This window comes from Microcebus murinus, chromosome 10, assembly GCF_040939455.1.
Source record: "Microcebus murinus isolate Inina chromosome 10, M.murinus_Inina_mat1.0, whole genome shotgun sequence".
Lineage (NCBI taxonomy): Eukaryota > Metazoa > Chordata > Mammalia > Primates > Cheirogaleidae > Microcebus > Microcebus murinus.
Window position 1 is genome coordinate 9,499,253 of NC_134113.1, and position 27,402 is coordinate 9,526,654.

The 27,402-nt window shown below is 53.3% G+C and overlaps 2 protein-coding genes across 2 annotated transcripts in view; one reads left to right on the forward strand and one right to left on the reverse strand.

Moving 5' to 3' along the window:
• LOC105858492 (uncharacterized) lies at nt 1-26,530 on the reverse strand. The gene is made up of 15 exons (XM_076007831.1): nt 26,361-26,530; nt 24,087-24,231; nt 22,772-23,048; nt 22,432-22,549; nt 20,293-20,452; nt 18,976-19,252; nt 18,638-18,752; nt 6,634-6,753; nt 5,951-6,101; nt 4,622-4,898; nt 4,365-4,482; nt 2,182-2,341; nt 865-1,141; nt 531-645; nt 1-99 (listed from the first exon to the last, which is right to left on the reverse strand). The coding sequence occupies exons 1-15, from the start codon at nt 26,438-26,440 to the stop codon at nt 72-74; spliced, it is 2,418 nt and encodes an 805-aa protein (XP_075863946.1). The 5' UTR covers nt 26,441-26,530; the 3' UTR covers nt 1-71.
• The window catches only part of LOC105858493 (DNA dC->dU-editing enzyme APOBEC-3G-like), a 207,153-nt gene that overhangs the window by 138,233 nt on the left and 41,518 nt on the right, over nt 1-27,402 (forward strand). The window lies entirely within an intron of this gene.

Sequence of the window (27,402 nt, forward strand, 5' to 3'; positions counted from 1 at the left end):
TTCGCTGGCACAGTCAGGGTGCGAGGAGCTGGCAAGGGCCGCGGCTGAGCAGGGTGCTGGGTGACTCAGTCCTAGGGCCGCAGCAGTTCCTCTCGGAAGCTGAGAGAAACTGGCTTCAGGGTGCGACAAGCAGCCTGAGCAGTCAGGCATACAGAGTCACATTTCTGGAGCTAAGTTGTGTACCCAGGGCTTTTTCCTGCTGGCTTCTGCACTGTTGTAGTTGGGTATGACAAGGATGACCCAGTTCTCAGGATCAGCTTGTGCAAAGGATGTTTCTGAGAACTTGTGAGTTTTGCCCTTATCTATACCCCCCCATTCACCCGCACTTAGTGACGAGCTCCGTGAGTGGGGCCAGGGGGAAGGAGCCAGGCCGGGGGCTTCCAGGCTGGGGGGGATGGAGACAGACACAGCCGGTGACACGAAGGGCCAGGAGAGCTGGGCTGCAGTGGGTCTGCGCAGGGTCGGAGAAGGCCGGAGGGGAAGCTCAGAGGCCAGGGAGACAGGCGGTTTGGCTCGAGGAGGCTGCTCACCCGAGGATCTCTTCCAGCTGGGCGTTCCATAATTGATGATATTCCTTCAATCCGTCCCAAGGCTGGAATGGCTCTCCCTGGTTGTCCACAAACGTTTCCCAGCAGTGTTTAAATTCTGAGATCAAAGAGGCAGAAAGCAGTGAGGGCGCGGCAGGCCTCTCCCTCCTGCCAGATCAGACCGTCCCCTCCCAGGGCCAGGTCTCCTGGGTGCCAGTGGGGTCCGGCTCAGGCCTGGGCCGGCTCCCCTGGAACCCGGACCCTGTGCTGGCGTCCTGACCCACCAGTTCCCCACGGTGTCCCTCCCGCAGCCCCAACCCTGAGTTCCACTTCTCACCTTCTTGGGACATGATGTGCAGTCGAGCCCCATTCCGATTCATCCTGCGAAGCCCCTTCTGGTTTTTGGGGTCGCAGTGGTAGTAGAGGCGGGCACAGCATATGGTCAGGGTCACGTTCCCGTGCCCAGCCAGAAGGCCAGCCACATCATCTGCACAGACGGGGCAGGGACTCCAGGATGTATACCAGGTGACCTGGTAGTCCTGGTCAGAGGACAGCATGTCGTGGAACCAAGTCAGGAAGCAGTCCTCTGCGTGGCAAGGGGTCTTGGGAGGTTCCTGGAGAGGAGGAGGAGGGAAGGGGTGCTCTGGGTGCAGGGGCAGGCCATGCAGGGGAGGGGCAGTGGCAGGAGGGCCCTGGCCAGGAGCCCCAGGGCATTTGGTTCCTGGAGCTTCCTCCTCCATCCCTCCCCTTCTTCTCTTTCACACTCAGTCTTCCCTGGCCCCACCCCTGGCTCCCGCCCTGGCTGGGCCAGCCTGTCCCGCCGTCCGTCCAGCAGCCACCCTGAGCCCCGGCCTGGCCCTCTGGGCTGGGGCTGGTTCCTGTCTGCTGCCCGCTGGGGACGGCTGTGGGGCTGCACCACCCCTGGGGGCCATGGCCACGGGTGGCCGCTGAGCACATGACATGTGGCTCTGAATGCAGACGTGGCACCAGTGAAGTAAACGGGAGAAGGAGAGGGCGCTGGTGTCTCCTGAGGGGACCAGGACCGCAGGGTGAAACGGCGTGGAGACGTTGCACTACGCAGCACGTTCCAGTCCCGGTCCCGGTTCCTACCGCCCTCTCAGTGTGGGGACTGGGCGACTGTGACTGCAGTTCTGCCCCGAGTGCCCATGGGATGACACTGCTGTAGAGCCGGCTTGCCCCCCACAACCACCCCCAGCATACCCTGGGGGTCTCCTGCCTGGGTGAGGAGGGCAGGGGTGGCTGGGGCATTGCAGGGTGAGGCGTGCGGGGTCACTATGGTGCGATGACACCATTAGGGCCGAGGTGGGGGGGTCCAGCCGGCCCAGCAGTGACCTGGCCAAACCCAACTCTGCATGGTGTCCTGTCCCTGCAGCTGCTGGAAGTAAAGCTCAGTTACACGATTCTGGGAAACCCGGGCTGGTGGCATCTGGGTGGCTCTACACAGGCGCAGTAGCAGTCACGCCCACGACCATCAGGCCAGGGCCGCCCAGCAGGAACGTCCCGGCCAAGGACTTAAATGTGGGACAAAAACATGCAATGAGAGCCGCTATCAGGCATTTGCCTTGCTACTGTGTGTTGTGCATTCCCAAGTGGCTTAGCTCCTGCCCAGGTGTGGTTGGAGTGTGGACCATACCTGGTTTCGGAAGACCCCTCTGTGGAAGGACACAGGTGAGCCGCTGTCCTTGTTTGTTTCCACCTCAAAGCACAGCCAGGTGCTTTTCCTATCTTTGAGGTTGGTTGTGTTGTTAAACTGGTGGTAGAATGTTTCTGCAGATATTCTATCCATGGGGTGTCTGAAGACACAAGAAAGAATCATAAAACCCAGATAGTGTCCCTGGAGTCCAACAGTCTCAGGGCCACTGAACTGAGCTCCCTGCACCCATTGGGCACCGGGTCTCCCCCAGCCCTGTGCAGCCCTGAGCCCCTGCAGCCTTCCCAGGCAGGAGGCCTGGGGGAGAGGCAGAGACGCCCAGGCCTGAGAAGCAGGAATGATGGAGAAGAAGGAGGAGCCTTTGTGGCTGTTGTCACGTGGAGCATTCTTGCTGCTTTGGACCAGGAAGATCCTGGGAGCAGAGACCCACCTGGGCCTCTGCCTCTGGTCTGCAGGAGGAGGACACGGCCTGGCCTGGTCCACTTAGGCCCAAACAGCCAAGGAGTGTGTATACAGACCTGGGCCTCTCTGGGCCTGCCCCTTGGGGGACATTGGAACAGAGATAGCATCACCCTGGACAGGCTGAAGCAGCCAGGGCAGCCCCTGGATCCAGCCCTGGGACCTGTGCCCAGGGACAGCACCCACCCAGCAGCCCTGGGGACAGAGGGAGAGTCAGGAGCTAGGTGTATCACCTCCCAGGCCTTCAGACTCAGAGGGCTGGGAAGGGAGGCAGGAGCAGCGGGGGTTGGGCCCCAGGTGTCCTCAAGGGTGCCATGCCTGCTCCCACCCTCAAGTCCAGTGGCGTTTCTGTCTTCTGCATCTGCTTGCCTGGAGCTGCACCTGTCCGGCTGAGCCCCTGCTTCCTCTAGTCCCCATGCCACGTCCACAGCACTGGGTGTCCCAGGCCACTGTGTTGGGACCCTGCCCACAGCGGCTCACAGCTGCTCAACTGGAGTTTGCTCCTGTGGTCCTCGGCCCAGGTGCTCACTTCCCGCCTCCCCTGAGGCCTGAGCTGCCGTTGCCTGGCCTCCCTGATGCCCGGCTGCCTCCTCCTTTCTCTCCTGCTTTCTGGAAAGGCTCTGAGGATCTCCATGCCCCTGTGTCCCCCAAAGCTGCTTTTTTTCCTTTTTATTGAAACGTGAGCTGACCCACTGAGTGTCTCTCTCTGGGCATTCTAGCCCAGCCCGAGGCTCGTCCTCGCCCAGGTCCACCTCGGGACTTGGACAGGGGGACAGGGAGGGAGGGCCAGAGCGATGGGGGAGCCATGGGGGTGCGAAGGGGGCCAAGGACTGGATGGGGGCTGTGCGGGCCAGGTAGGAGCCACCTGGGTGGTGGACACAGGGAGCAGTGGCCCCCGCACTGCCCAGCTGGGGTCGACCCCAGAGGCCCACAGTCACTGTCATGGGCTGAGCTGTCCCCACCAGACATTGGGCTTAGGGAGCCCTGAGCCCACACTGGAGAGTGCGGGTATTTGGAGACAGGCCCCCTAAGGAGCTGAATCAATGATGGCCAGGCCGCAGCGGGCCCTAGGCCCACGTGCCCGGGGATGTGGAAGACCATGGCATTCTGAGGCTCCGGGAGACTCAGGGGTGCAGGGCACAGAGGAAAGACCAGTGAGAACACAGTCCCCATGACCGTCCCTGAGCCGGGGAGACAGAGGCCTCGGAGGACAAGACCCTGCCAACCCCGTGATCGCCGACCCTCGGCCTCCAGAACCGCGAGCACACTGGAGCCGGCGTGTCAGCACCTCCTCTGCGGCGTCCCCTGGGAGACCCAGCCTGCAAAGTCACGTTCATGGGGGGCGCTCATGCCTGCTAGACCCCGTCTTCCCTGGAGGAAGCTTCTCTGAGCTTCTCGGTGTCACCCCCGCACACGCTCCCGCCATCCACGTGCAGTCAGCGACGGATCGGGGACCGTGGCCTGTGGGAAGGAGCCAGGCCAGGGCCTCCAGCTGGGGGGGGAGGTCGGTCCAGAGGGAAGAACAGCCGGTGGCAGGAAGGGCCCAGGAGCAGGGATCAGGCCTTGGGGCGGGGCAGCACCAGGAGCGCCCGGCCAGGGGCAGGAGGAGGCAGGTGGCCGGCTGCAGTGGGTCTGGGCAGGGGGGAAGGTCGGAGGGGAAGCAGGGAGGCCAGGGAGCCTGGCGGCTTGTCTGGGGAGCCTCTCACCTGAGGATACCCTCCAGGTGGGTGATCAGGTCCTGATAATTTTTCTTCAGTTCATTGTTATTTGTGACCCAAGGCTTCCCACGGTTGTACACAAATTCTTCCCAGCAGTGTTTGAAGTCTGAGATGAAGGAGGCAGAAAGCAGTCAGGACTGGGTAGGCTCCCCTGGAACCCTGACCCTCTGCTGACGTCCAGGCCAGACTCACGCATTCCTCACAGTGTCCTTCCCACAGCCCCACTCTTGATAGTGACTTCTCACCTTCATAACACATGATTCGCACCTGGGCCCCTTCCTTAACCAGCCTGAGGAGCCCCTGTCGGTGATCCGGTTTCCAGAAGTAGTAGAGGCGAGCTGTGACGATGGTCAGGCTCACATTTGGCTGTTCAGACAAAAACTTAGCCACGCACCGCGCACAGTTGGCACAGGAACTCCAGGATGTATACCAGGTGACCTGGTAGTCCTGGTTAGGTGACATCCAGTGCTCGAACCAAGCGAGGAAGCACAGTTCTGTGTGGCAACGAGCATTTCGGGGACCCTGGGAGAGGAGGAGGAGGGAAGGGGTGCTCTGGGTGGAGGACTGGCCATGCAGGGGAGGGGCAGTGGCGGGAGGGCCCTGGCCAGGAGCCCCAGGGCATTTGGTTCCTGGAGCTTCCTCCTCCATCCCTCCTCTTCTTCTCTTTCACACTCAGTGTGAGTTTCTCTGGCCCCACCCCTGGCTCCCGCCCTGGCTGGGCCAGCCTGTCCCGCCGTCCGTCCAGCAGCCACCCTGAGCCCCGGCCTGGCCCTCTGGGCTGGGGCTGGTTCCTGCCTGCTGCCTGCTGGGGACGGCTGTGGGGCTGCACCACCCCTGGGGGCCATGGCCATGGGTGGCCGCTGAGCACATGACATGTGGCTCTGAATGCAGACGTGGCACCAGTGAAGTGCACGGGAGAAGGAGAGGGCGCTGGTGTCTCCAGAGGGGCGCAGGACCGCAGGGTGAAACAGCGTGGAGACGTTGCTCTACGCAGCACGTTCCAGTCCCGGTCCCGGTTCCTACCGCCCTCTCAGTGTGGGGACTGGGCGACTGTGACTGCAGTTCTGCCCCGAGTGCCCATGGGATGACACTGCTGTAGAGCCGGCTTGCCCCCCCACAACCGCTCCCACCACACCCTGGGGGTCTCCTGCCTGGGTGAGGAGGGCAGGGGTGGCTGGGGCATTGCAGGGTGAGGCATGCGGGGTCACCATGGTGCGATGACACCATCAGGGCTGTGGGGGGGCCCAGCCAGCCCAGCAGTGTCCAGGCCAAACCCAACTCTCCACGGTGCCCTGTCCCTGCATTTGCTGGACGCAAAGCTCAGTTACAGGACTCTGGGAAACTTGCACTGGTGGCGTCTGGGTGGGTCTACACGGTGGCAGTGAGCAGCCACACCCACGACCATCAGGCCAGGGCCACTCAGCAGGAACGTCCCAGCTGAGGACTTAAATGTGGGACGAAAACATGCAATGAGAGCCGCTCTCTGGCATTTGCTACTGTATGTTGCTACTGTGTGTTGTGCATTCCCAAGTGGCTTTGTTCCTGCCCAGGTGTGGTTGGAGTGTGGACCATACCTGGTTTCGGAAGACCCCGCTGTAGAAGGATACAGGTGAGTTCTTTGTTTTCACCTCGAAGCACAGCCAGGTGTCGTTCCGGCCAGAGAGGATGGGTCTATTGTTAAAGTGGTAGTAGAATGTTTTTGGATATATTCGTACCATAGGATTTCTGGAGGCACAAGACAGAAACATAAAGTAGAATGTCCCTGGTAACCCTGCAGTCTGAAGGCCATTGATCTGAGCTCCCTGCACCCCTGGACACTAGGCCAGCCCCATCCCTGCACAGCCCTGAGCCCCTGCAGCCTTCCTAGGCAGGAAGCCTGGGGGGAGAGGAAGAGGGTGCTGGCAAGGGCAGCAGGTGGGGGTGACCTCTCCCAGCTCCGGCCCCAGCTCTGGTGTTTTCAGTGGGACACCCCCACACTCCCCGCATTTCTGCCCACCCCTCTCCCAAATCATTAGAAATAAGCAAGGGAGGATAAAACCTCTGATGCAAAAATAGTAGCTTTTACCATTTTGGCTCAGTTCGTTCCTGCCTTTGCACCTGTGTGTGTTACTATTGTGTGTGTAACTGTGCGTGGCTCCCACGCGCACAGGCCCGGGCTTCTGTTCCACCTGCTGCATGGATCTGAGCTCCTGTACTCCTGCCCCAAGCCTGGGGGCGTCCCCATTTTACAGATGAGATGCCAGAGGGGTGCGGTCACCTGCCCAGGTCACAGAGCTGGTGAGTGACAGGCTGGGTCCCCTGGCCTGGCCAGAGGGAGTCCAGCTGCTGCATCGCGCGGCCTGCCTGCGGGAGTGTGCGCTCCTGCACCTGCGCTCCTTAGACCAAAGTTTAAAGTAGGAGCATTTCTCCTGATCTCACACTTTCTGTCACATTCCATTTCAGAGGCGCCGTTCCCAAAGGCGAAGTGCAGTCACGGAGGGCTGCGCGGGTTCGGCCGTCTGCACCCCTCCTCCGCTCTCAGCGCAGCTGTCCTTGGAAAGGAGGGTTAGCCTGTCCCCTCAGAGAGATGCCCCTCCTCCCACCCTGTGCTAAGACTTGGTGTTGACACGTGTGAATGGCGCACAAGTCCAGCAAGGGGCGTGCACGGAACCATCCCAAGCGCCCCAGTGATCCTCTGGCGCAGCTCTCCCTGCTGAGGGAGCTGGGAAAGGCGGGAAGCGCCTGGGGAGCCGCCCCCATGGGGCAGGGCCACCTGGCCTAGGCTTCCAGTGAGGCTCAGAGGGTGCAGGGCGGGGGAGGGGCAGGCTCGGGCAGTCCACAGACCAAGCCAGGACGCTCCAGGGGTGGTGCTGCAGGGGAGCCAGTGGGAGTGAGCCTGGTGTCACAAATGGGTTGAGGAAGGTCAAGATGGGACAGCAGGGGCCCCAGGGGCAGGAGACAGGGGTACCTGATCCGTAGAGTCATCCTACGGGCTCCTGGGCTGGCTGGTCCCTGCCCAGCTAATTGTCTGGGGCAGTAGGTTTCCATTTCCTGTGTATGGGTCCCTCCCTCAAGTGATCTCCGAGAGGTTTGTGGGTGGTGGCTCCACCCTCTTCCTGGAGAGGCCCTGGAGTGGGAGGTCTCTGGTGTGGGTAGGCTGCTCAGGCTCATTCTGATTTTCTCTGGGTTCCACTGGCCTAGCAGAGGGCCCTCTGATGGAGACCCACCCCCGCCTCCCCAGGTGTAGCAGGACAGAAAGGGATTGCAAAGGGAAAGAAAACGTCATTCAAGCTCAAGAGAATGAGATGGCCTTCAGTTTGCACCCAGAAAGACATCCTGTGGTCTTGACACATATCAAGCATCCCTGGATAATAATAAACTCGAGCCTCTGTGAAAATTCAGTCCTAAGTGGGGAGGACTTGGAGCAGTCTCCAGTCACCAGAGTGCCTGTAGAGTCTAGGTGTCACACAGATAAGTCCCACATGAACCTTGCCCAGACTTGTTCCTTGTTATGTATCTAGTTTTAGCTTATAGGGCTTTCGTTACGGACCAGTTCCCATTTTAATAATGGGAAAGCTGGATTGGAGTAAGCTAGAAGAATTTAGGACCTAGTCTGGCCCATAGGTGTTAAGAGAAGAAGGACTGAAAAATAATTTAGAGTTACAATCTAATAACAGACATACCGTAGCTTTTTAAAACAATCATAAGGGTTTTTTTTATTCATATTGATCATAAAGGAATCTCATATTAAAAAACTTCTTGAGGCTTGGAAGCCAAACCAAGGCAGACTTTAGAGTTTACGACAGTCCCCAGGTTCCTGTCCTGCCACCAAGTGACAGTGTTTAGTTACTGTAAGGCTGGGAAAACCTGAAATCACGTATTTTATGTAACTTTCAAATATGATGGTTTAGTCCAAGCCTTGGTATATAACCAATGTTTTCAATTGCATCTTGTTATAAAAAAGGAGCAAGTTTGTCTTGGACTTTTGCAAGTAATCGTATCACCATAAGAATAATCACAATTTCCGAATTCTTGGAGGAATTAAGAAGAAAAAAATGATGTTATCTAGGGTGACAGGGGTATATTTTAGCACATTCCTGTAAATTATAAATAGTGAGGACTACACTCTGATCTTTTTCTTTTGCTAAAAACTCCTTCCTAAGGGAGGCCAGCTGGGTCAGGCTGACAAATGCTAAATTCCCACTAAGCGGCTTTTGTTAACCAAATAAAGCGGTGGTTTACTTTGCAACCTGATTTTGGTATGACATTAACATCACCTAAAAGATAAGAAGCCCCTATCATAACTCAAGCATCCTAGCAGATGCCTATTCATAAATTTAAAGCATCTTAAAGCATCCTAGCAGGCGCCTATTGTAAACTTAAAATGTCCTCCTGTCTGGACCTCCCAGAGTGCTCACACCCTTATCTTAAAATAAGCATATCCTTTCTGGTCTTCTAGATAAAGTCTAACTCTCAGCCAATTGCCAGCCAAGAAATCTTTAAACCCACCTATAACCTGTAAGTGCCCCCCCCCACGTGGATATGTCCCACCTTTTTGGGCCAAACCAATGTATGCCTCTCATGTATTGATTTGTGACTTTTCCTGTAGCCACTGTCTCTCAGAAAGTGTATAAAACCGAACTGTAACCGAGCCACAGCGAGTCCACTTGCCCAAGGCCCCTTGGCAGTGGCTCCGGGTCATGGTCCTCAAATTTGGCTCAGAATAAATCTCTTTAAAATTATTTTACAGAGTTTGGCTTTTTTTCCGTTGACAGTAGCTTAAGAGAGAAACTTTCCTTAAATCTAAAAGATAAAACATTTGAGTAATAAATCAACAATATTTCAAATAAAAGTCATAATAAACATTATCTTTGTCAGTTATTTAGTCTCATGTAATTGACTTTCCTTTTGTTTGATCTCCATTAGTAATTTCATGAGTCCATCAATTTTGCAGGGTTTGGGTTTTTTTTTTTTTTTCTTTTTTGAACTCTGTTGCCCAGACAAGAGTGTGGTGGCATCATCTAGCTCACTTCAACCTCAGACTTTGGGCTCCAATGATCCTCCTGCCTCAGCCTCCCGAGTAGCTGGGACTATAGTCCATCCAGTCCAGTTTTCAGTTCTGGAAACTTTTATTTAGTCCATTGAGGTTAATGTCATTAGAAACCTGTGTTTAAGAGTACTTACTGGAGTCTTTTCCATGAGCCTGAAGTTGTAAATGTTTTAGGAAAGAATTTCAAACAATGACAGTGGAAGACAAAATCTTAGAACAGCCATGGTAAAAATCTGTTAAAAGCTTAGAGTCTCCAAGATTTAGTTATTTTTATTACATACAGTATTTTAAGATAACAACCAAGGTTATGACTGACAACATATTAGATTTTAATAAATTGATATACATTTTGAAACATTTATATCAACGATATAGCCATAAATGCAACTTGTCAACCCAAATGAGAGACTGAGGCAAGGGTCTGAGCCAACTGAGGTTCATGAAGCTGCAGCTTGCGGGCCTACCAGGAAAACACAAGTCCGGAAAGTGCAAGTCACAGAGTCATCTGAGTTCCGTGCTCCAAAACAAAGGTTTAGGGAGGCTCAGCATTTATACCTTGGAGAATGCACACGAGGAAAAGCGGGTAGGCAGTGAGGCAAATGGTTATATTCTCATGATTTTAACAGCACCCAGTGAAGCTATGCTATTCATGAGATAAGGTAAGCATTTGAAGAAGTAAAGGAAAAGTTAATTCTGGACACATCTCAGAGCCTGGTGGAGGAATGGTTCGTCTCATCCTGTCTTGGTTCTGCCCCTTACAATCTCTGTTGTCAGTGTGAAATTTAACAGACTTTAGTTCTGTGGACAAACGGTCAGGCTTAGGTTGCAGACCTAAAGTGACAACTGACACAGCATTATTTATGGGAGGAGGTATATCGTGGAAGTTTTAGGAGCTAAGCAAAGAATTTATTAATACTTATGAACAATTTGTAAGGGCAGCCATCTGCAGAAGCATGAGGGGTTTTGTTTTTCGTAGGGCTCTAGTTAACGTGTAACATTTTAACACAAGGCTGGGCGGGGTGGCTCACGCCTGTAATCCTAGCACTCTGGGAGGCCGAGGCGGGCGGATTGCTCAAGGTCAGGAGTTCGAAACCAGCCTGAGCAAGAGCAAGACCCCGTCTCTACTATAAATAGAAAGAAATTAATTGGCCAACTGATATATATATAAAATATTAGCCGGGCATGGTGGCTCATGCCTGTAGTCCCCAGCTACTCGGGAGGCTGAGGCAGGAGGATCGCTTGAGCCCAGGAGTTTGAGGTTGCTGTGAGCCAGGCTGACGCCACAGCACTCACTCTAGCCTGGGCAACAAAGCAAGACTCTGTCTCAAAAAAAACACATTTTAACATAAGATTGGGAAGCAACAACCATGTATTTGGAAAATGGGTGTTGGGTGACTCAGGCTCCAGACATAACTCCCTTTTTGGCATAACGAGTTTGGCTGGTCCTTATAATTTTTGTTTCCTTTTACAACTGAAAGATCTGGTATTATTTATCATTTGGCAATGTTTTTATGCAATTTAGCAAATAAGCCTAATAATTTAATATTAATAGCTCTGTAAGATGGCAGATAAATCTTTAGATGCCTTTAGGCCCAGCTGGAGAATCCCAAAGTTAGTTTCAAGTTAAAGAGATTTAAATTAGAATTTGATTTGGGGCATGTTTTTCATGTGCTAATAGGCTCAAAACACTTGGTCAAAACAGAATCATGGGTCACTGTAAAATAATAGTCATTTATTTAAGCAGAGTGATAATCAAAAAACTTCAAAAACAATACAGGATGGATATAGAAATCTTAAGCCTTTTAAATCTCAGTTTTTCAAAGTAGTCGGAAACCTAATAAAAACAAAGCAAAATTTTCTCGATAAAACACAAAATCTGTATCTTAGTGTTAAGGTGCGGGCGCACGAGGAGCGCATGGCATGGGTTGGAGAAAGTTCTCACACAGTGATTAGGGTATACAGAAGTAAAAGTTTATTTCTGCAGAAAGAAAGAAATAGAGAAAGAGAAGGGAGGAGTGGCCGAGGCACACAGAGGAAGGAGTGAAAATGCCGGGCAGCTGAGGAAAAGTGGCTGGTGTTTTTAAATGTAAAAATGGATTCATTTTTTTCTCTGCTTTAGCAGGTTGGTAAGAGAAACAGTGGTGAAGCTGTTGCAGGCTCCTTTCCGGCTTATCTGAGTCCTTAAAATCTGCCTGGAGAGAGTTGAGCTAGAGTAGAGAGATCATACCCTACCGTCTGCTTAGGGCTCTTTAAGGCTATGAAAAGGAAACTCTTAGAGATAACAAATGAGGAATGAGGCCACAGGTGTTTTTTTTTGTGTGTTTTTTTTTTTGAGACAGAGTCTCCCTTTGTTGCCCAGGCTAGAGTGAGTGCCTTGGCGTCAGCCTAGCTCACAGCAACCTCAAACTCCTGGGCTCGAGCGATCCTCCTGCCTCAGCCTCCCGAGTAGCTGGGGCTCCCGGCATGCGCCACCATGCCGGCTAATTTTTTCTATATATATTAGTTGGCCAATTAATTTCTTTCTATTTTATAGTAGAGACGGGGTCTCGCTCTTGCTCAGGCTGGTTTCGAACTCCTGACCTCTAGCAATTCGCCCACCTCGGCCTCCCAGAGTGCTAGGATTGCAGGCGTGAGCCACCGCCCCAGGCCCACAGATGTTTTAATAGAAACAAAACAAAAGGAGGTAGTTGTGTTGTGAGTTTCTTCTTCAATGGCACAATGATGTGCTGTGAGTTTATTTCCCTCACTTTCTGTTTGAGAGTTTATTTTTCTCTGTTCAATAGATTATTAGTAAGACGACCTTTGCTTTAGTCCAGCTACAAAAAAACTAAAGAAAAACCTCTGCGGTGTGATCCTTTCTCCTTCTGGGAGGCTCATGTAGGTCATCTGGGAGTCAGACCTGATGAATACGGCACTGTAATTAGATGCAGGAAGAATGTGTCCAGGGTGATAAGTGGACATTATATTATGTAGGAATGTAAACCAGAAGACTAGCACCTGAAGCAGGGGAATACATGGCTTTTAGTAAAGTCATTGGACATTCCCTGGTTACATGGAACAGTTCAGACATGCTTAAAAAAAGGCAAGAGTACAGAATCAAGTTATACTAAAGAAAAACATTGCTATTTTTTTTAGGCCCTTAAGATAAACATTTTAATGTCAGGCAGAGTTAGAATGAGAGAAAAAAAAGTTCTAGGAGCTGGTGCACAAGTTGAGGGAGAGTGTTATCGTCCCAGGCCTCATGGGGAGAAAACCTGGCAGCAATCCTGATAGGGAGACACAGCAAAAGCTGAACTTCTGAGATATGAATTTAAGGAATTTCAAAAGCAAAACTCTACCTCGAGAAATGAAATTGTCATTTTAGATGAAGAGGACATTTTTAACCTGAACCTAGTGAAATTATGTAAATCTCAGGGATAAGATGACAGTTAAAGAGATTTGATTTTTAATTCCAAATTGGAATTAAAATTAAAAATCAAATTAAATTAAAAATTAAAAATCAAAACGACTTGCAATTTTGTTAAGAAGAGATTAATAATTCAAGACAACCATGTTGTTTTAAATATAAGGGACCAGACTCTAATCCTGGGTCAGTGTAACCTTGACACAATATTTAATTTTTAGAAAAACACAGTTTTAAAAAAATCTTATCCAACAAGATCACAAAAAAAACTTTCTTCATTAAGCCCATTTTTTATGATTTTTTTTTTCTCTTGAGACAGAGTCTTGTACTGTCTCCCTAGCCAGAGTGCAGTGGTGTCACCATAGCTCACTGCAAACTCAAACTCCTGGGCTGGAACAATCCTCCTGCCTCAGCCTCCTGAGTAGCTGGGACTACAGGTAGGCACCACCATGCCTGGCTCATTTTTCTATTTTTTGTAGAGGTGGGGTCTTGTTCTTGCTCAGGCTGATGTTGAACTCCAGGCCTCAAGCTATTGATCCTCCTGCTTGGGCCTCCCAGAGTGCTACGATTATAGGCGTGAGCCACTGTGCCCAGCCTATCAGTCTTTTTTGACTTGTTTAGACTTATAATCATTTTCCCAAGCCCCAAGTCTTAGTCCTATAAAATTTTTTTCTAAATTTTGGAACTGTTGGGCCGTAGAAATGTGCGGCCCGTTTGGGAGAGAGAGACGACCGCCCAAAAAGACTCAGAGTCCAGAGGCTTGATGCAAGAGAGCAAGAGGATTTATTTCCAGCGCAGCGCAGGGGCGAGCAGCACCACCGAGATGGGGAAGCTGCCGCGCCGAAGCTCTCAAGCTTAGGGCTTTTATGGGGCGAGACCACACGCAGGTGGCCGGGTAGTTTAGGGTGGGGAAATTCCAGTAGCTCCATCTTGCACAACCAGTTGCACGACCACTACCCAATTCCGAGAACTTGCAACCGACACTTACGGGAAAAAAGAAAAAAAGAAAGAAAAAGGGAGGGGTAGGGGTCTTAATTACCTAAGAGCAAGCATAGTTACAGAAGCGAAAAGCTGGTTAGGCTAGTTTGGGCCTTTAGGCTAGTTTGGGCCTTTAGGCTAGTTTGGGCGTTTCAGAACAAAGAATTATTTTGTCTTAGGATACAAATTTATCACGTGAGATTCTTTTTATATAAAATGTTTTAAAATTTATATTTTGATTAATAGACCTAAGTATATATGTGGTCTTTTTACAACATTTAAGAAGCCAAGAATGAACTGATATGTATTTAGCAATTTGTTTCAGGTTTTTAAAAAATCTTGTTTGACTATGACCTAGACATTCCATGAGTATCTATTATTTGATTTAACATAATTTTAAGATGACATGAAATGTTCATTTGTATATGTTAGGGTGTGAAATCGTATGTGGGATGAGAAAGGTTTCTCACACAAAGATTTGGATATTAAGAAATAAAAAAGTATATTTTAGACAGTGAGAGAGAGAAGGGAGGCTGCATTGGAAAGGAAGAGAAGAGGAGCTGTTTGCTCTGAGGCCAAGTGGCTGGGAGTTTTTATAGGGAAAAAGGGCAAAGAAATAGTTAAGGCTGTAAACTAATAAGTGGAGATAGCCGAAGAGGCTATTTCTGCTTTCTTTCTTTTTTTCCCCTTCTCTGTAAGGCCGGCTTGTCAGGATGCTTGAAAGTAGCCCTGGCAGGGACTGAGGCAGAGAGCTCACACCCCTGCCATCCCAGGCTGAGAAAGGAACTCTTACAGACAGCACCTTAGGCTGAAAGACAACCCAGGTGTTCGATGAAACAAAACAAAGGGCAGTTGTGCTGTGTGAGTTTTCCTTCAAAGGGGCAATTATGTGTTGGCGGTTTATTCCTCTTACTTTCTGTTTGATAATTTTCCTCTGCTAGGTTTTTAGTAAGGCCATCTTTTAGTAAACGCTTATTTTATTTATAATTACCTCATTCGGTTTTTTTAATTTTAACAATTACACCTAAGTTACTTATGAAAACTAAGATATTAGAGCTAGTCATTAATTCAAGTTTTTTTAGTTAACCAATTTCATAGTCTGTTAATATCAAATGTTTCCCTAGATAGCAACCTTAAAAACATGGGTACCTTACCAACAACTCAGAAAACACAGCTGCTTGCATTAAATCAATAATATTAATCTTATTTATGAAAGAATTGCTAAGCAAAGATTGTCCCGGCCCGCGGGAACTTCTGTTACTCGTGAGGTCAAGGGGGACCGTGCCTGAAAGAGATGGGCGAGAGAAAGGAACGAGACCAAGCAAAGGGTTGTCAAGGTCTACTTTACTTGGATTCTTTGTAGGTTTTATAAGCATACAGAAACAAGGAAGTAGAAACAGAAAAATAGAGTGGGGTGACAATGAGGCTTGGGTCTGGGGCAATCAGCCCCAATCAGCATCTTATCTGTATCGAAGCTGTTTGTGATTGATTACTCAACCCCAACCTGGCAGGTGGTCGGGAACAATTGCAGTCATCACTCCCGGGAGCATCCCGTGGTCAGCACGTCATGGAATGCATTCTTCTCGGAGCTATAGCTGGAATTTTCCAGGGTGAAGCCCGTGCGTAGGACGAGTCATAGGGGAGTTGAGGGTCTTTGAGGGTCCTTGCCTCCAACAAAAGATCATTTTGTTTTAAGCTAAATTTATAGTGTTTGACCTTAAACCATCTAGTAGAATTAAATATAAACTATCTCAGTAAATTGAGGCAAAAATGTATGTTGACAATTTTTTTTTTTAGACAAGAGTCTCTCTCTGCTGCCCGGGCTACAGTGCCGTGGCGTCAGCCTAGCTCACAGCAAACTCAAACTCCTGGGCTCAAGCGATCCTCCTGCCTCAGCCTCCCAGTAGCTGGGACTACAGATGCATGTCACCACACTTGGCTATTTTTTTCTTTTAGTAGAGACGTGGTCTTGCTCTTGTTCAGGCTGGTCTCAAACTCCTGACTTGAAGGGATTCTCCTGCTTCAGGCTCCCAGAGTGCCCAGATTACAGGCATGGGCAATAGTGCCTGGCCTGGAATAACATTTTTTAAGGGATTTCTGGCTGACTACACTGGATTTTATTATTATATGTAGGGACAACAGAATACATAATACATGTACATACATATAAACACATCAAGACACATATACATACACATATAGATCTTACAGCTTTTATTTTAGAATTTTAGTCATGAGAGAGTAAAACTTATAAAGTACCAGTTTATTTTTAAAAAGTTGTATCCAAAATATCTTTCTGACAAAATGGGATAAGGCTAAACATTAAGAATTTTTTTTTTTTTTTTTGAGACAGTCTTGCTTTGTTGCCCAGGCTAGAGTGAGTGCCGTGGCGTCAGCCTAGCTCACAGCAACCTCAAACTCCTGGGCTCGAGTGATCCTTCTGCCTCAGCCTCCCGGGTAGCTGGGACTACAGGCATGCGCCACCATGCCCGGCTAATTTTTTATATATATATCAGTTGGCCAATTAATTTCTCTCTATTTATAGTAGAGACGGGGTCTCGCTCTTGCTCAGGCTGGTTTCGAACTCCTGAGCTCAAGCAATCCACCCGCCTCGGCCTCCCAGAGTGCTAGGATTATAGGCATGAGCTACCGCACCCGGCCAATTTTTTTTTTTTTTAAGTAGGCAATTTTATAAAAGTTGTGAACCAAATTTTGGGTAAAGCATTTTTTTTTTAAGCCAGTCAAATTTAGCAGTGGGGGGTTGAATACTAACTTTAGTCACACTAATGTTAATAAGTTCTGATAACCCATTACCATTGGACCAGCCTGGGTAAAGCATTTTGAAACAGTTAACAATATACTGGTTTGGAAAAAGAATAGTTAACTGTGAAAATTTGATTAAAGTACGTGAAGAGGACCAAAAGATAAGAATCTAGCAAGTTCTGTGCAGCATTTTCTTAGACTCAATGCTTTGTCCTTGAAGCTAAGAATGTTGCCATTCCTCAGTGCAGAGAGGGTACCCTTTCCATGGGAATTTCATCTTTTGCTTTTAAGAAACACCATGAAGTTCAACATGATTTTTTTGTATCTGCTGGTTTTTAAGGTTTTTACTTGATTAGTATGCCAGAATAGCTGGTTAGACAAGCTAAAGAAACAAGAGGAATTTTAACACCGGGAGCACAAAGCTCCAGAGAAGTAAACCTTTCAGCAGCTAGCTTTGTACACAGTATTTTGTACCAAGGCAATCTTTGAATCCTGAATGTTTTATCTTGTTTTGTTTGTTTTTCTTAAACAGAGACAAGGTCTCGCTCTTTCACCCAGGCTAGAGTGCCATGACATAACCAAAACTCACTGCAGCTTCAAACTCCTGGGCTCAGATGATCCTCCTGCCTCAGCCTCTGGAGTAGAGTAGCTGGGATCACAACCATGCCTGGCTAATTTAAGCATCTTTTGTATTGATGGGGTCTCGCTATGTTGCCCCAGCTGGAATCCAACTCCTGACTTCCAGGAATCCTCTGCTGTTGACCTTCCAAACTGTGGGTATGAGTGAAAGCTTTCATTTCATTTTGATATCACTGACATATGTGCAGATTATTTGGAGTCTATGACATTACAGCCACGGTCTTTTAGTTTAGCTTCAAGCCCAACAGATTGAATGATGGATACCTATAATATTTTAACATGGTATAGGCTGGAGGTCCAGAAAATATCTTGGCATGCCTTTGAACTTTGCAAGCTCATCTGTAACTAAGTTTGTCTAGGTGATTTAGTTTACTGTGCAAAACACCAAGGCCAATTAGAAGCAAGTGCTGAATACGCAAAGGCCAAACCAACACTCGCACTGAAAAAGGAAGCCCACCCTCCCCAGGAATACAATGGCCTTCTCCAAAGAGGAGAAACATCCTCCCCTCATCCAACCTCATGGCCCAATCCTCCCAGCCGCGGTCAGCAGGGGAACAGTCTCTCCAACAGGGCAGCTCCCGAACAGGAGGGAGAGACCCCTCTCCAATCCCGTCCCAAATAAAACAGACCACAGTACACGTTGGGAATTCTGTCCAAGGACACTCAGGAGTGGGAGGGGGCGAGCAGCGTGGGAACCTCGTGCCACGGTCCCTGGGGCTTCAGATCCGCCCAGGGGAATCAGCCTTGGACTCAGCATGTGACACCGTGGGGAGCTCAAAATGGAGATGCACAGAAGAATCTCTGCACTCCATGTTTATTTGGGAAGAGAAGGATTACAGTTGAGGGGTGTACGCAGGAAAAGGAGAAGGTTGGGTGTTCTATACAAAGGGAGGTGTCAGCTCGTGCTCGTGCAGAAGGTTCGCTGGCACAGTCAGGGTGCGAGGAGCTGGCAAGGGCCGCGGCTGAGCAGGGTGCTGGGTGACTCAGTCCTAGGGCCGCGGCAGTTCCTCTCGGAAGCTGGAGAGAAACTGGCTTCAGGGTGCGACAAGCAGCCTGAGCAGTCAGGCATACAGAGTCACATTTCTGGAGCTAAGTTGTGTACCCAGGGCTTTTTCCTGCTGGCTTCTGCACTGTTGTAGTTGGGTATGACAAGGATGACCCAGTTCTCAGGATCAGCTTGTGCAAAGGATGTTTCTGAGAACTTGTGAGTTTTGTCCTTATCTATACCCCCCCATTCACCCGCACTTAGTGACGAGCTCTGTGAGTGCGGCCAGGGGGAAGGAGCCAGGCCGGGGGCTTCCAGGCTGGGGGGGATGGAGGCAGACACAGCCGGTGACACGAAGGGCCAGGAGAGCTGGGCTGCAGTGGGTCTGCGCAGGGTCGGAGAAGGCCGGAGGGGAAGCTCAGAGGTCAGGGAGACAGGCGGTTTGGCTCGAGGAGGCTGCTCACCCGAGGATCTCTTCCAGCTGGGCGTTCCATAATTGATGATATTCTTTCAATCCGTACCAAGGCTGGAATGGCTCTCCCTGGTTGTCCACAAACGTTTCCCAGCAGTGTTTAAATTCTGAGATCAAAGAGGCAGAAAGTAGTGAGGGCGCGGCAGGCCTCTCCCTCCTGCCAGATCAGACCGTCCCCTCCCAGGGCCAGGTCTCCTGGGTGCCAGTGGGGTCCGGCGGGCTCAGGCCTGGGCCGGCTCCCCTGGAACCCGGACCCTGTGCTGGGGTCCCGACCCACCAATTCCCCACGGTGTCCCTCCCGCAGCCCCAACCCTGAGCTCCACTTCTCACCTTCTTGGGACATGATGTGCAGTCGAGCCCCATTCCGATTCATCCTGCGAAGCCCCTTCTGGTAATCGGGGTCCTGGTAGTAGTAGAGGCGGGCACAGCATATGGTCAGGGTCACGTTCCCGTGCCCAGCCAGAAGGCCAGCCACATCATCTGCACAGACGGGGCAGGGACTCCAGGATGTATACCAGGTGACCTGGTAGTCCTGGTCAGAGGACAGCATGTCGTGGAACCAAGTCAGGAAGCAGTCCTCTGCGTGGCAAGGGGTCTTGGGAGGTTCCTGGAGAGGAGGAGGAGGGAAGGGGTGCTCTGGGTGGAGGGGCAGGCCATGCAGGGGAGGGGCCGTGGCAGGAGGGCCCTGGCCAGGAGCCCCAGGGCATTTGGTTCCTGGAGCTTCCTCCTCCATCCCTCCCCTTCTTCTCTTTCACACTCAGTCTTCCCTGGCCCCACCCCTGGCAACCGCCCTGGCTATGCCAGCCTGTCCCGCCGTCCATCTAGCAGCCACCCTGAGCCCCGGCCTGGCCCTCTGGGCTGGGGCTGGTTCCTGCCTGCTGCCCGCTGGGGACGGCTGTGGGGCTGCACCACCCCTGGGGGCCATGGCCACGGGTGGCCTCTGAGCACATGACATGTGGCTCTGAATGCAGACGTGGCACCAGTGAAGTAAACGGGAGAAGGAGAGGGCGCTGGTGTCTCCTGAGGGGACCAGGACCGCAGGGTGAAACAGCGTCCAGACGTTGCACTACGCAGCACGTTCCAGTCCCGGTCCCGGTTCCTACCGCCCTCTCAGTGTGGGGACTGGGGGACTGTGACTGCAGTTCTGCCCCGAGTGCCCATGGGATGACACTGCTGTAGAGCCGGCTTGCCCCCCACAACCGCCCCCACCACACCCTGGGGGTCTCCTGCCTGGGTGAGGAGGGCAGGGGTGGCTGGGGCATTGCAGGGTGAGGCGTGTGGAGTCACCATGGTGCGATGACACCATTAGAGCCGTGGGGGGGCGAACAGCTGGCCCAGCAGTGACCTGGCCAAACCCAATTCTCCACGGTGTCCTGTCCCTGCAGCCTGCTGGAAGTAAAGCTCAGTTACACGACTCTGGGAAACCCGCGCTGGTGGCATCTGGGTGGCTCTACACGGCCGCAGTAGCAGTCACGCCCACGATCATCAGGCCAGGGCCGCCCAGCAGGAACGTCCCGGCCAAGGACTTAAATGTGGGACGAAAACATGCAATGAGAGCCGCTGTCTGGCATTTGCCTTGCTACTGTGTGTTGTGCATTCCCAAGTGGCTTAGCTCCTGCCCGGGTGTGGTTGGAGTGTGGACCATACCTGGTTTCGGAAGACCCCTCTGTGGAAGGACACAGGTAAGCCGCTGTCCTTGTTTGTTTCCACTTCAAAGCACAGCCAGGTGCTGTTCCTACCTCGGCGGCTGGTTGTGTTGTTAAACTGGTGGTAGAATGTTTCTGCAGATATTCTATCCATGGGGTGTCTGAAGACACAAGAAAGAATCATAAAACCCAGATAGTGTCCCTGGAGTCCAACAGTCTCAGGGCCACTGAACTGAGCTCCCAGCAGGCCCTGGGCACCGGATCTCCCTGAGCCCTGCGCAGCCCTGAGCCCCTGCAGCCTTCCCAGGCAGGAAGCCTGGGGGAGAGGCAGAGATGCCCAGGCCTGAGAAGCAGGAAGGATGGAGAGGAAGAAAGAGCCTTTGGTGACTGGTGTCACGTGGAGCATTCTTGCTGCTTTGGAACAGGAAGATCCTGGGAGCAGAGACCCCACCTGGTCCACTTAGGCCCAAACAGCCAAGGAGTGTGTATACAGACCTGGGCCTCTCTGGGCCTGCCCCTTGGGGGACATTGGAACAGAGATAGCATCACCCTGGACAGGCTGAAGCAGCCAGGGCAGCCCCTGGATCCAGCCCTGGGACCTGTGCCCAGGGACAGCACCCGCCCAGCAGCCCTGGGGACAGAGGGAGAGTGAGGAGCTAGGTGTGTCGCCTCCCAGGCCTTCAGACTCAGAGGGCTGGGAAGGGAGGCAGGAGCAGCGGGGGTTGGGCCCCAGGTGTCCTCAAGGGTGCCATGCCTGCTCCCACCCTCAAGTCCAGTGGCGTTTCTGTCTTCTGCATCTGCTTGCCTGGAGCTGCACCTGTCCGGCTGAGCCCCTGCTTCCTCTAGTCCCCATGCCACGTCCACAGCACTGGGTGTCCCAGGCCACTGTGTTGGGACCCTGCCCACAGCGGCTCACAGCTGCTCAGCTGGAGTTTGCTCCTGTGGTCCTCGGCCCAGGAGCTCACTTCCTGCCTCCCCTGAGGCCTGAGCTGCCGTTGCCTGGCCTCCCTGATGCCCGGCTGCCTCCTCCTTTCTCTCCTGCTTTCTGGAAAGGCTCTGAGGATCTCCATGCCCCCGTGTCCCCCAAAGCTGCTCTTTATCCTTTTTATTGAAACGTGAGCTGACCCACTGAGTGTCTCTCTCTGGGCATTCTAGCCCAGCCCGAGGCTCGTCCTCGCCCAGGTCCACCTCGGGACTTGGACAGGGGGATAGGGAGGGAGGGCCAGAGCGATGGGGGAGCCATGGGGGTGCGAAGGGGGCCAAGGACCGATGGGGGCTGTGCGGGCCAGGTCAGGAGCCACCTGGGTGGTGGACACAGGGAGCAGTGGCCCCCGCACTGCCCAGCCAGGCTCCACCCCAGAGTCCCACAGTCACTGTCATGGGCTGAGCTGTCCCCACCCGACGTTGGGCTGTGGGAGCCCTGAGCCCACACTGGAGAGTGCGGGTATTTGGAGACAGGCCCCCTAAGGAGCTGAATCAATGATGGCCAGGCCGCAGCAGGCCCTAGGCCCACATGCCTGGGGATGCGGAAGACCATGGCATTCTGAGGCTCCGGGAGACTCAGGTGTGCAGGGCACAGAGGAAAGACCAGTGAGAACACAGTCCCCATGACCGTCCCTGAGCCGGGGAGACGGAGGCCTCCGAGGACAAACCCTGCCAACCCCGTGATCGCGGACCCTCGGCCTCCAGAACCGCGAGCACACGGGAGCCGGCGTGTCAGCACCTGGTCTGCGGCGTCCCCTGGGACACCCAGCCTGCAAAGTCACGTTCATGGGGGGCGCTCATGCCTGTAGACCCCGTCTTCCCTGGAGGAAGCTTCTCTGAGCTTCTCGGTGTCACCCCCGCACACGCTCCCGCCATCCACGTGCAGTCAGCGACGGATCGGGGACCGTGGCCTGTGGGAAGGAGCCAGGCCAGGGCCTCCAGCTGGGGGTGGAGGTTGGTCCAGAGGGAAGAACAGCCGGTGGGAGGAAGGGCCCAGGAGCAGGAAGCAGGCTTTAGGGCGGGGAGACACCAGGAGCGCCTGGCCCGGGGCAGGAGGAGGCAGGTGGCCGGCTGCAGTGGGTCTGGGCAGGGGGGGAGATCGGAGGGGAAGCAGGGAGGCCAGGGAGCCTGGCGGCTTGTCTGGGGAGCTTCTCACCTGAGGATCCCCTCTAGTGTGGTGACCAGGATCTGCAAGTTTTCATCCAGTCTATCCCAACGCTGGACCCAAGGCGCTCCGCCATTATACACGAAGTTGTCCCAGCAGTGTTCAAATTCTGAGATGAAATAGGCGGAAAGCAGTCAGAGCGTGGCAGGCCTCTCCCTCCTGCCGGATCAGACCGTCCCCTCCCAGGACAGGGTCTCCTGGGTGCCAGTGGGGTCCGGCTGGCTGAAACCTGGCGGGGCTCCTCTGTGCCCCTCACCCCTGCTGGTGTCTAGACCCACAAGTTTGCTGCGGAGTCCCACCGGCAGCTGCACCTCTGACCCCCACTTCTCACCTTCATCATTCATGATGAGCATCTGAGCCCCTTCCTTCTTCATCCTTCGGAGCCCCTGCCGGTGATCTGGGTCCCAGCTGTAGTAGAGGCGGGCAGCAAATATGGTCAGGCTCACGTTCCTGTGCGTGGCCAGAAACTCAGCTACCAGATCCGCACAGTGGGCACAGGGACTCCAGGATGTGAACCAGGTGATCTGGTAGTCCTCGTAGGAGGACAGTATGCCGTGGACCCAAGACAGGAAGCACTCTTCTGTGTGGCAAACGGAATTGAGAAGGACCTGGAGAGGAGGAAGAGGGAAGGGGTGCTCTGGGTGGAGAGGCAGGCCATGCAGGGGAGGGGCAGTGGCGGGAGGGCCCTGGCCAGGAGCCCCAGGGCATTTGGTTCCTGGAGCTTCCTCCTCCATCCCTCCCCTTCTTCTCTTTCACACTCAGTCTTCCCTGGCCCCACCCATGGCTCCTGCCCTGGCTGGGCCAGCCTGTCCCTCCGTCCATCCAGCAGCCACCCTGAGCCCCGGCCTGGCCGTCTGGGCTGGGGCTGGTTCCTGCCTGCTGCCTGCTGGGGACGGCTGTGGGGCTGCACCACCCCTGGGGGCCGTGGCCACGGGTGGCCGCTGAGCACATGACATGTGGCTCTGAATGCAGACGTGGCACCAGTGAAGTGCACGGGAGAAGGAGAGGGCACTGGTGTCTCCTGAGGGGCGCAGGACCGCAGGGTGAAACAGCGTCGAGACGTTGCACTACGCAGCACGTTCCAGTCTCGGTCCCGGTTCCTACCGCCCTCTCATTATGGGAACTGGGCGACTGTGACTGCAGTTCTGCCCCGAGTGCCCATGGGATGACACTGCTGTAGGGCCAGCCTGTCCCCCACAACCGTCCCCACCACACCCTGGGGGGCTCCTGCCTGGGTGAGGAGGGCAGGGGTGGCTGGGGCATTGCAGGGTGAGGCGTGCGGGGTCACCATGGTGGGATGACACCATCAGGGCCTTGGGGGGGCCCAGCCAGCCCAGCAGTGACCAGGCCAAACCCAACTCTGCACGGTGCCCTGTCCCTGCAGCCTGCTGGATGCAAAGCTCAGTTACAAGACTCTGAGAATCCCGCGCTGGTGGCATCTGGGTGGCTCTACAGGGCCGCACTAGCAGTCACGCCCACGACCATCAGGCCAGGGCCGCCCAGCAGGAACGTCCCGGCCAAGGACTTAAATGTGGGACGAAAACATGCAATGAGAGCCGCTGTCTGGCATTTGCCTTGCTACTGTGTGTTGTGCATTCCCAAGTGGCTTAGCTCCTGCCCGGGTGTGGTTGGAGTGTGGACCATACCTGGTTTCGGAAGACCCCACAGGAGACAGGTGAGTCGTTCCTTTTCACCTCAAAGCACAGCCAGGTGTCGTACCGACCATAGAGGATGGGTCTATTTTCAAAGTGGTAGTGGAATGTTTTTGGATACATTCGTATCATTGGGTCCCTGGACGCACAAGACAGAAACATAAAATACAGTGACCCTGGAGTCTCTGCAGTCTCAGACATTGATCTGAGCTCCCTGCACCCCTGGACACTGGTCCAGCCCCAGTCCTGCACAGCCCTGAGCCCCTGCAGCCTTCCCAGGCAGGAAGCCTAGGGGGAGAGGAAGAGGGTGCTGGCAAAGGCAGCAGGTGGGGGTGACCTCTCCCAGCTCTGGCTCCAGCTCTGGTCCTTCAAGTGGGACACCCCTATGCTCCCCACATTTCTGCCCACCCCTCCCACAAATCATTAGAAATAAGTGAAGGAGCTTAGGAAATTTTACCCCAAAATATGACTCCTCCGTATAAAGAATATTTTGAATTAAAGGTTCTTAGAGATTAACAGGGTCGTAGAAGAGGCTTGCCTTCTATCCACATAAACCAAAACAAACAATCTAACAAACAATGGGCCTCCCTTCCTCTCCCCTATGTCAATACATTGTCGGATAGCTGAGAATGCAGCCAGACTAGCCCAAATCACCTGAAACATACTAACCTGTCTCTCAGGTTAATGTACGAATCATTCTTGCCCCATTTATTTATCCTCCCAGGAACCCAGTATTGTCCCAACACAGAGTGGCCTGTGCTGCTCATCGCCTCCCTCTAAAAGGCCTGTGTAAAAGTCCATGGGGTGTTGAGTGAGCACTCTGGGATTCTCCCCATGCAAGTGGTGGGAAAAAACCCTTCTCTTATTGACCTGCCAATTAAGCGAGTTGATCTTTCAGTGCAGTTTTGGTGGAAAGAGCAAGTTTCCGCTCACGCCTACGTAAGCAAAGGAGGATAAAGCTCTCCACCCAAATAGCAGCCCTGATCATTGCAGCTCAGTTCATTCCTGACTTTTCACCTGTGCATGTTACCATTGTGGTTTTTTAAAAGTTTTTAAAATTTGAATCTTTACTTTAAAAAGATCTTTATGAAGATACTAATTAGTTTTCCCTCCCGTCTCTCCCAAATTACTGCTTATTTTCCAAATTACCTCTATCGCCCAGGGTCAAATATTCTACTTACTTGGTTTCTCTTTCTCTGTCTCTCTCTCTTTTTGGAGACAGAGTCTCACTGTGTTGCCCAGGCTACAGTGCCAGTGGTGTCAGCCTAGCTCACAGCAACCTCAAACTCCTGGGCTCAAGTGATCCTCCTGCCTCAGCCTCCTGAGTAGCTGGGACTACAGGCATGCACCACCATGCCCGGCTAATGTTTTCTATCTACTATTGTGTGTGTAACTGTGCGTGGCTCCCACGCGCACAGGCCCGGGCTTCTGTTCCACCTGCTGCATGGATCTGAGCTCCTGTACTCCTGCCCCAAGCCTGGGGGCCGTCCCCATTTTACAGATGAGATGCCAGAGGGGTGTGGTCACCTGCCCAGGTCACAGAGCTGGTGAGTGACAGGCTGGGTCCCCTGGCCTGGCCAGAGGGAGTCCAGCTGCTGCATCGCGCGGCCTGCCTGCGGGAGTGTGCGCTCCTGCACCTGCGCTCCTTAGACCAAAGTTTAAAGTAGGAGCATTTCTCCTGATCTCACACTTTCTGTCACATTCCATTTCAGAGGCGCCGTTCCCAAAGGCGAAGTGTAGTCTCCGAGGGCTGCGCGGGTTCGGCCGTCTGCAACACTCCTCCGCTCTCAGCGCAGCTGTCCTTGGAAAGGAGGGTTAGCCTGTCCCCTCAGAGAGCTGCCCCTCCTCCCACCCTGTGCTAAGACTTGGTGTTGACACGTGTGAATGGCGCACAAGTCCAGCAAGGGGCGTGCACGGAATCATCCCAAGCGCCCCAGTGATCCTCTGGCGCAGCTCTCCCTGCTGAGGGAGCTGGGAAAGGCGGGAAGCGCCTGGGGAGCCGCCCCCATGGGGCAGGGCCACCTGCCCTAGGCTTCCAGTGAGGCTCAGCGGGTGCAGGGCGGGGGAGGGGCGGCCGGCTGAAGCAGCAGTGGGGGCGTCCGCAGAGCAGGCCAAGCCCCTCCACGGGGTGGGTGTTGCAGGGGAGCCTGTGAGGACCGATGGTGAGCTCAGGCCTGGGACTGAGTGGCGGAGGCCAGTGCTGGGCACAGCAGGGGCCATCAGGCCAGGATGGGCAGCAGGGGCCCCAGGGCAGCGTGTGAGCAGTACCTGATCCATGGGTTGGGGCTGCAGTCTTCCGGACAGGTTTGTAGCATCCTGGCTGTTCGTCTGGCTCCGTAGCGTTCCATTTCCTGCTTATGGGACTCTGGCGATGAGACAGCCCTCCTTAAAGTGACCTCCCAGGGGCCTGGGAGTGGTGGCTCCACCCTCTTCCGCTGAGACTCTGGAGGGGGAGGGCCCTTGGGTAGTTTAGTGGACCCTGTTTCTTGTTTGTTTCTCTCCTTCTCTGGGGCCCTCCGCCTGGCCTGAGGGACTTGTGGGGGAGCAGGCCCAGCTGTGCTGCGGGCCCCAAGGGACTGCAAAGGGACAGGACAGCGACTGCAGTCAGATCCAGGGAGATGAGCCAGGCCCAGCCAGGGCTGAGAGAGGAGAGCAGACACCCACTGGCCTGGCAGGGGCAGCCCCTCCCCACCACCCATCCCCAGTGCAAATCTGTGCCCTGAGCATTGTGCCTCGCCAGCCTGTTGAGTGAAGGGAGGGTTTCAGATTCTGGGGCAACGGAAGTGTGGACTCTGGATTGCGCCTCCTTTACTCTCCAGACAGATGTGCCTTGGGTTTACATTGTGTGCTTGTCCGTTTGCATACGTCCCTTCATCCAACCTCCTGGCTTCCAGAGGGTGGGTCGGAGGACAGCCACCTCAGGGGACTGATGGCCACAGTCTCAGTGGAGGATGACGATTGCTTTGATAGAGACATCTGCAAATGGCAGGGCTGAAATGAGAGCCTGCTCCGCGAGACCAGCACCCAGTCAAGGAGCAGACAGGGATGTCCAAAGACAAAAGGGCCTGCTGCCCACACAGCCCTCTCTAGGGTTGTGGTGTGGACCAGGAAAACGTGACACGCTTGCACACACACACACACACACACACACACACACTCACATGCACACGCACTGCTTTCTGTTTATTTAAGTCCATCTAAGGATAATCCCCAAGGATATTTTGGAGAAATGAATATACATTGTATCATTCAAATAATCTTCCTAAATCTCATGTCCTTCAACAGGGTTTTGTTTCACTAGGAGAAGTTG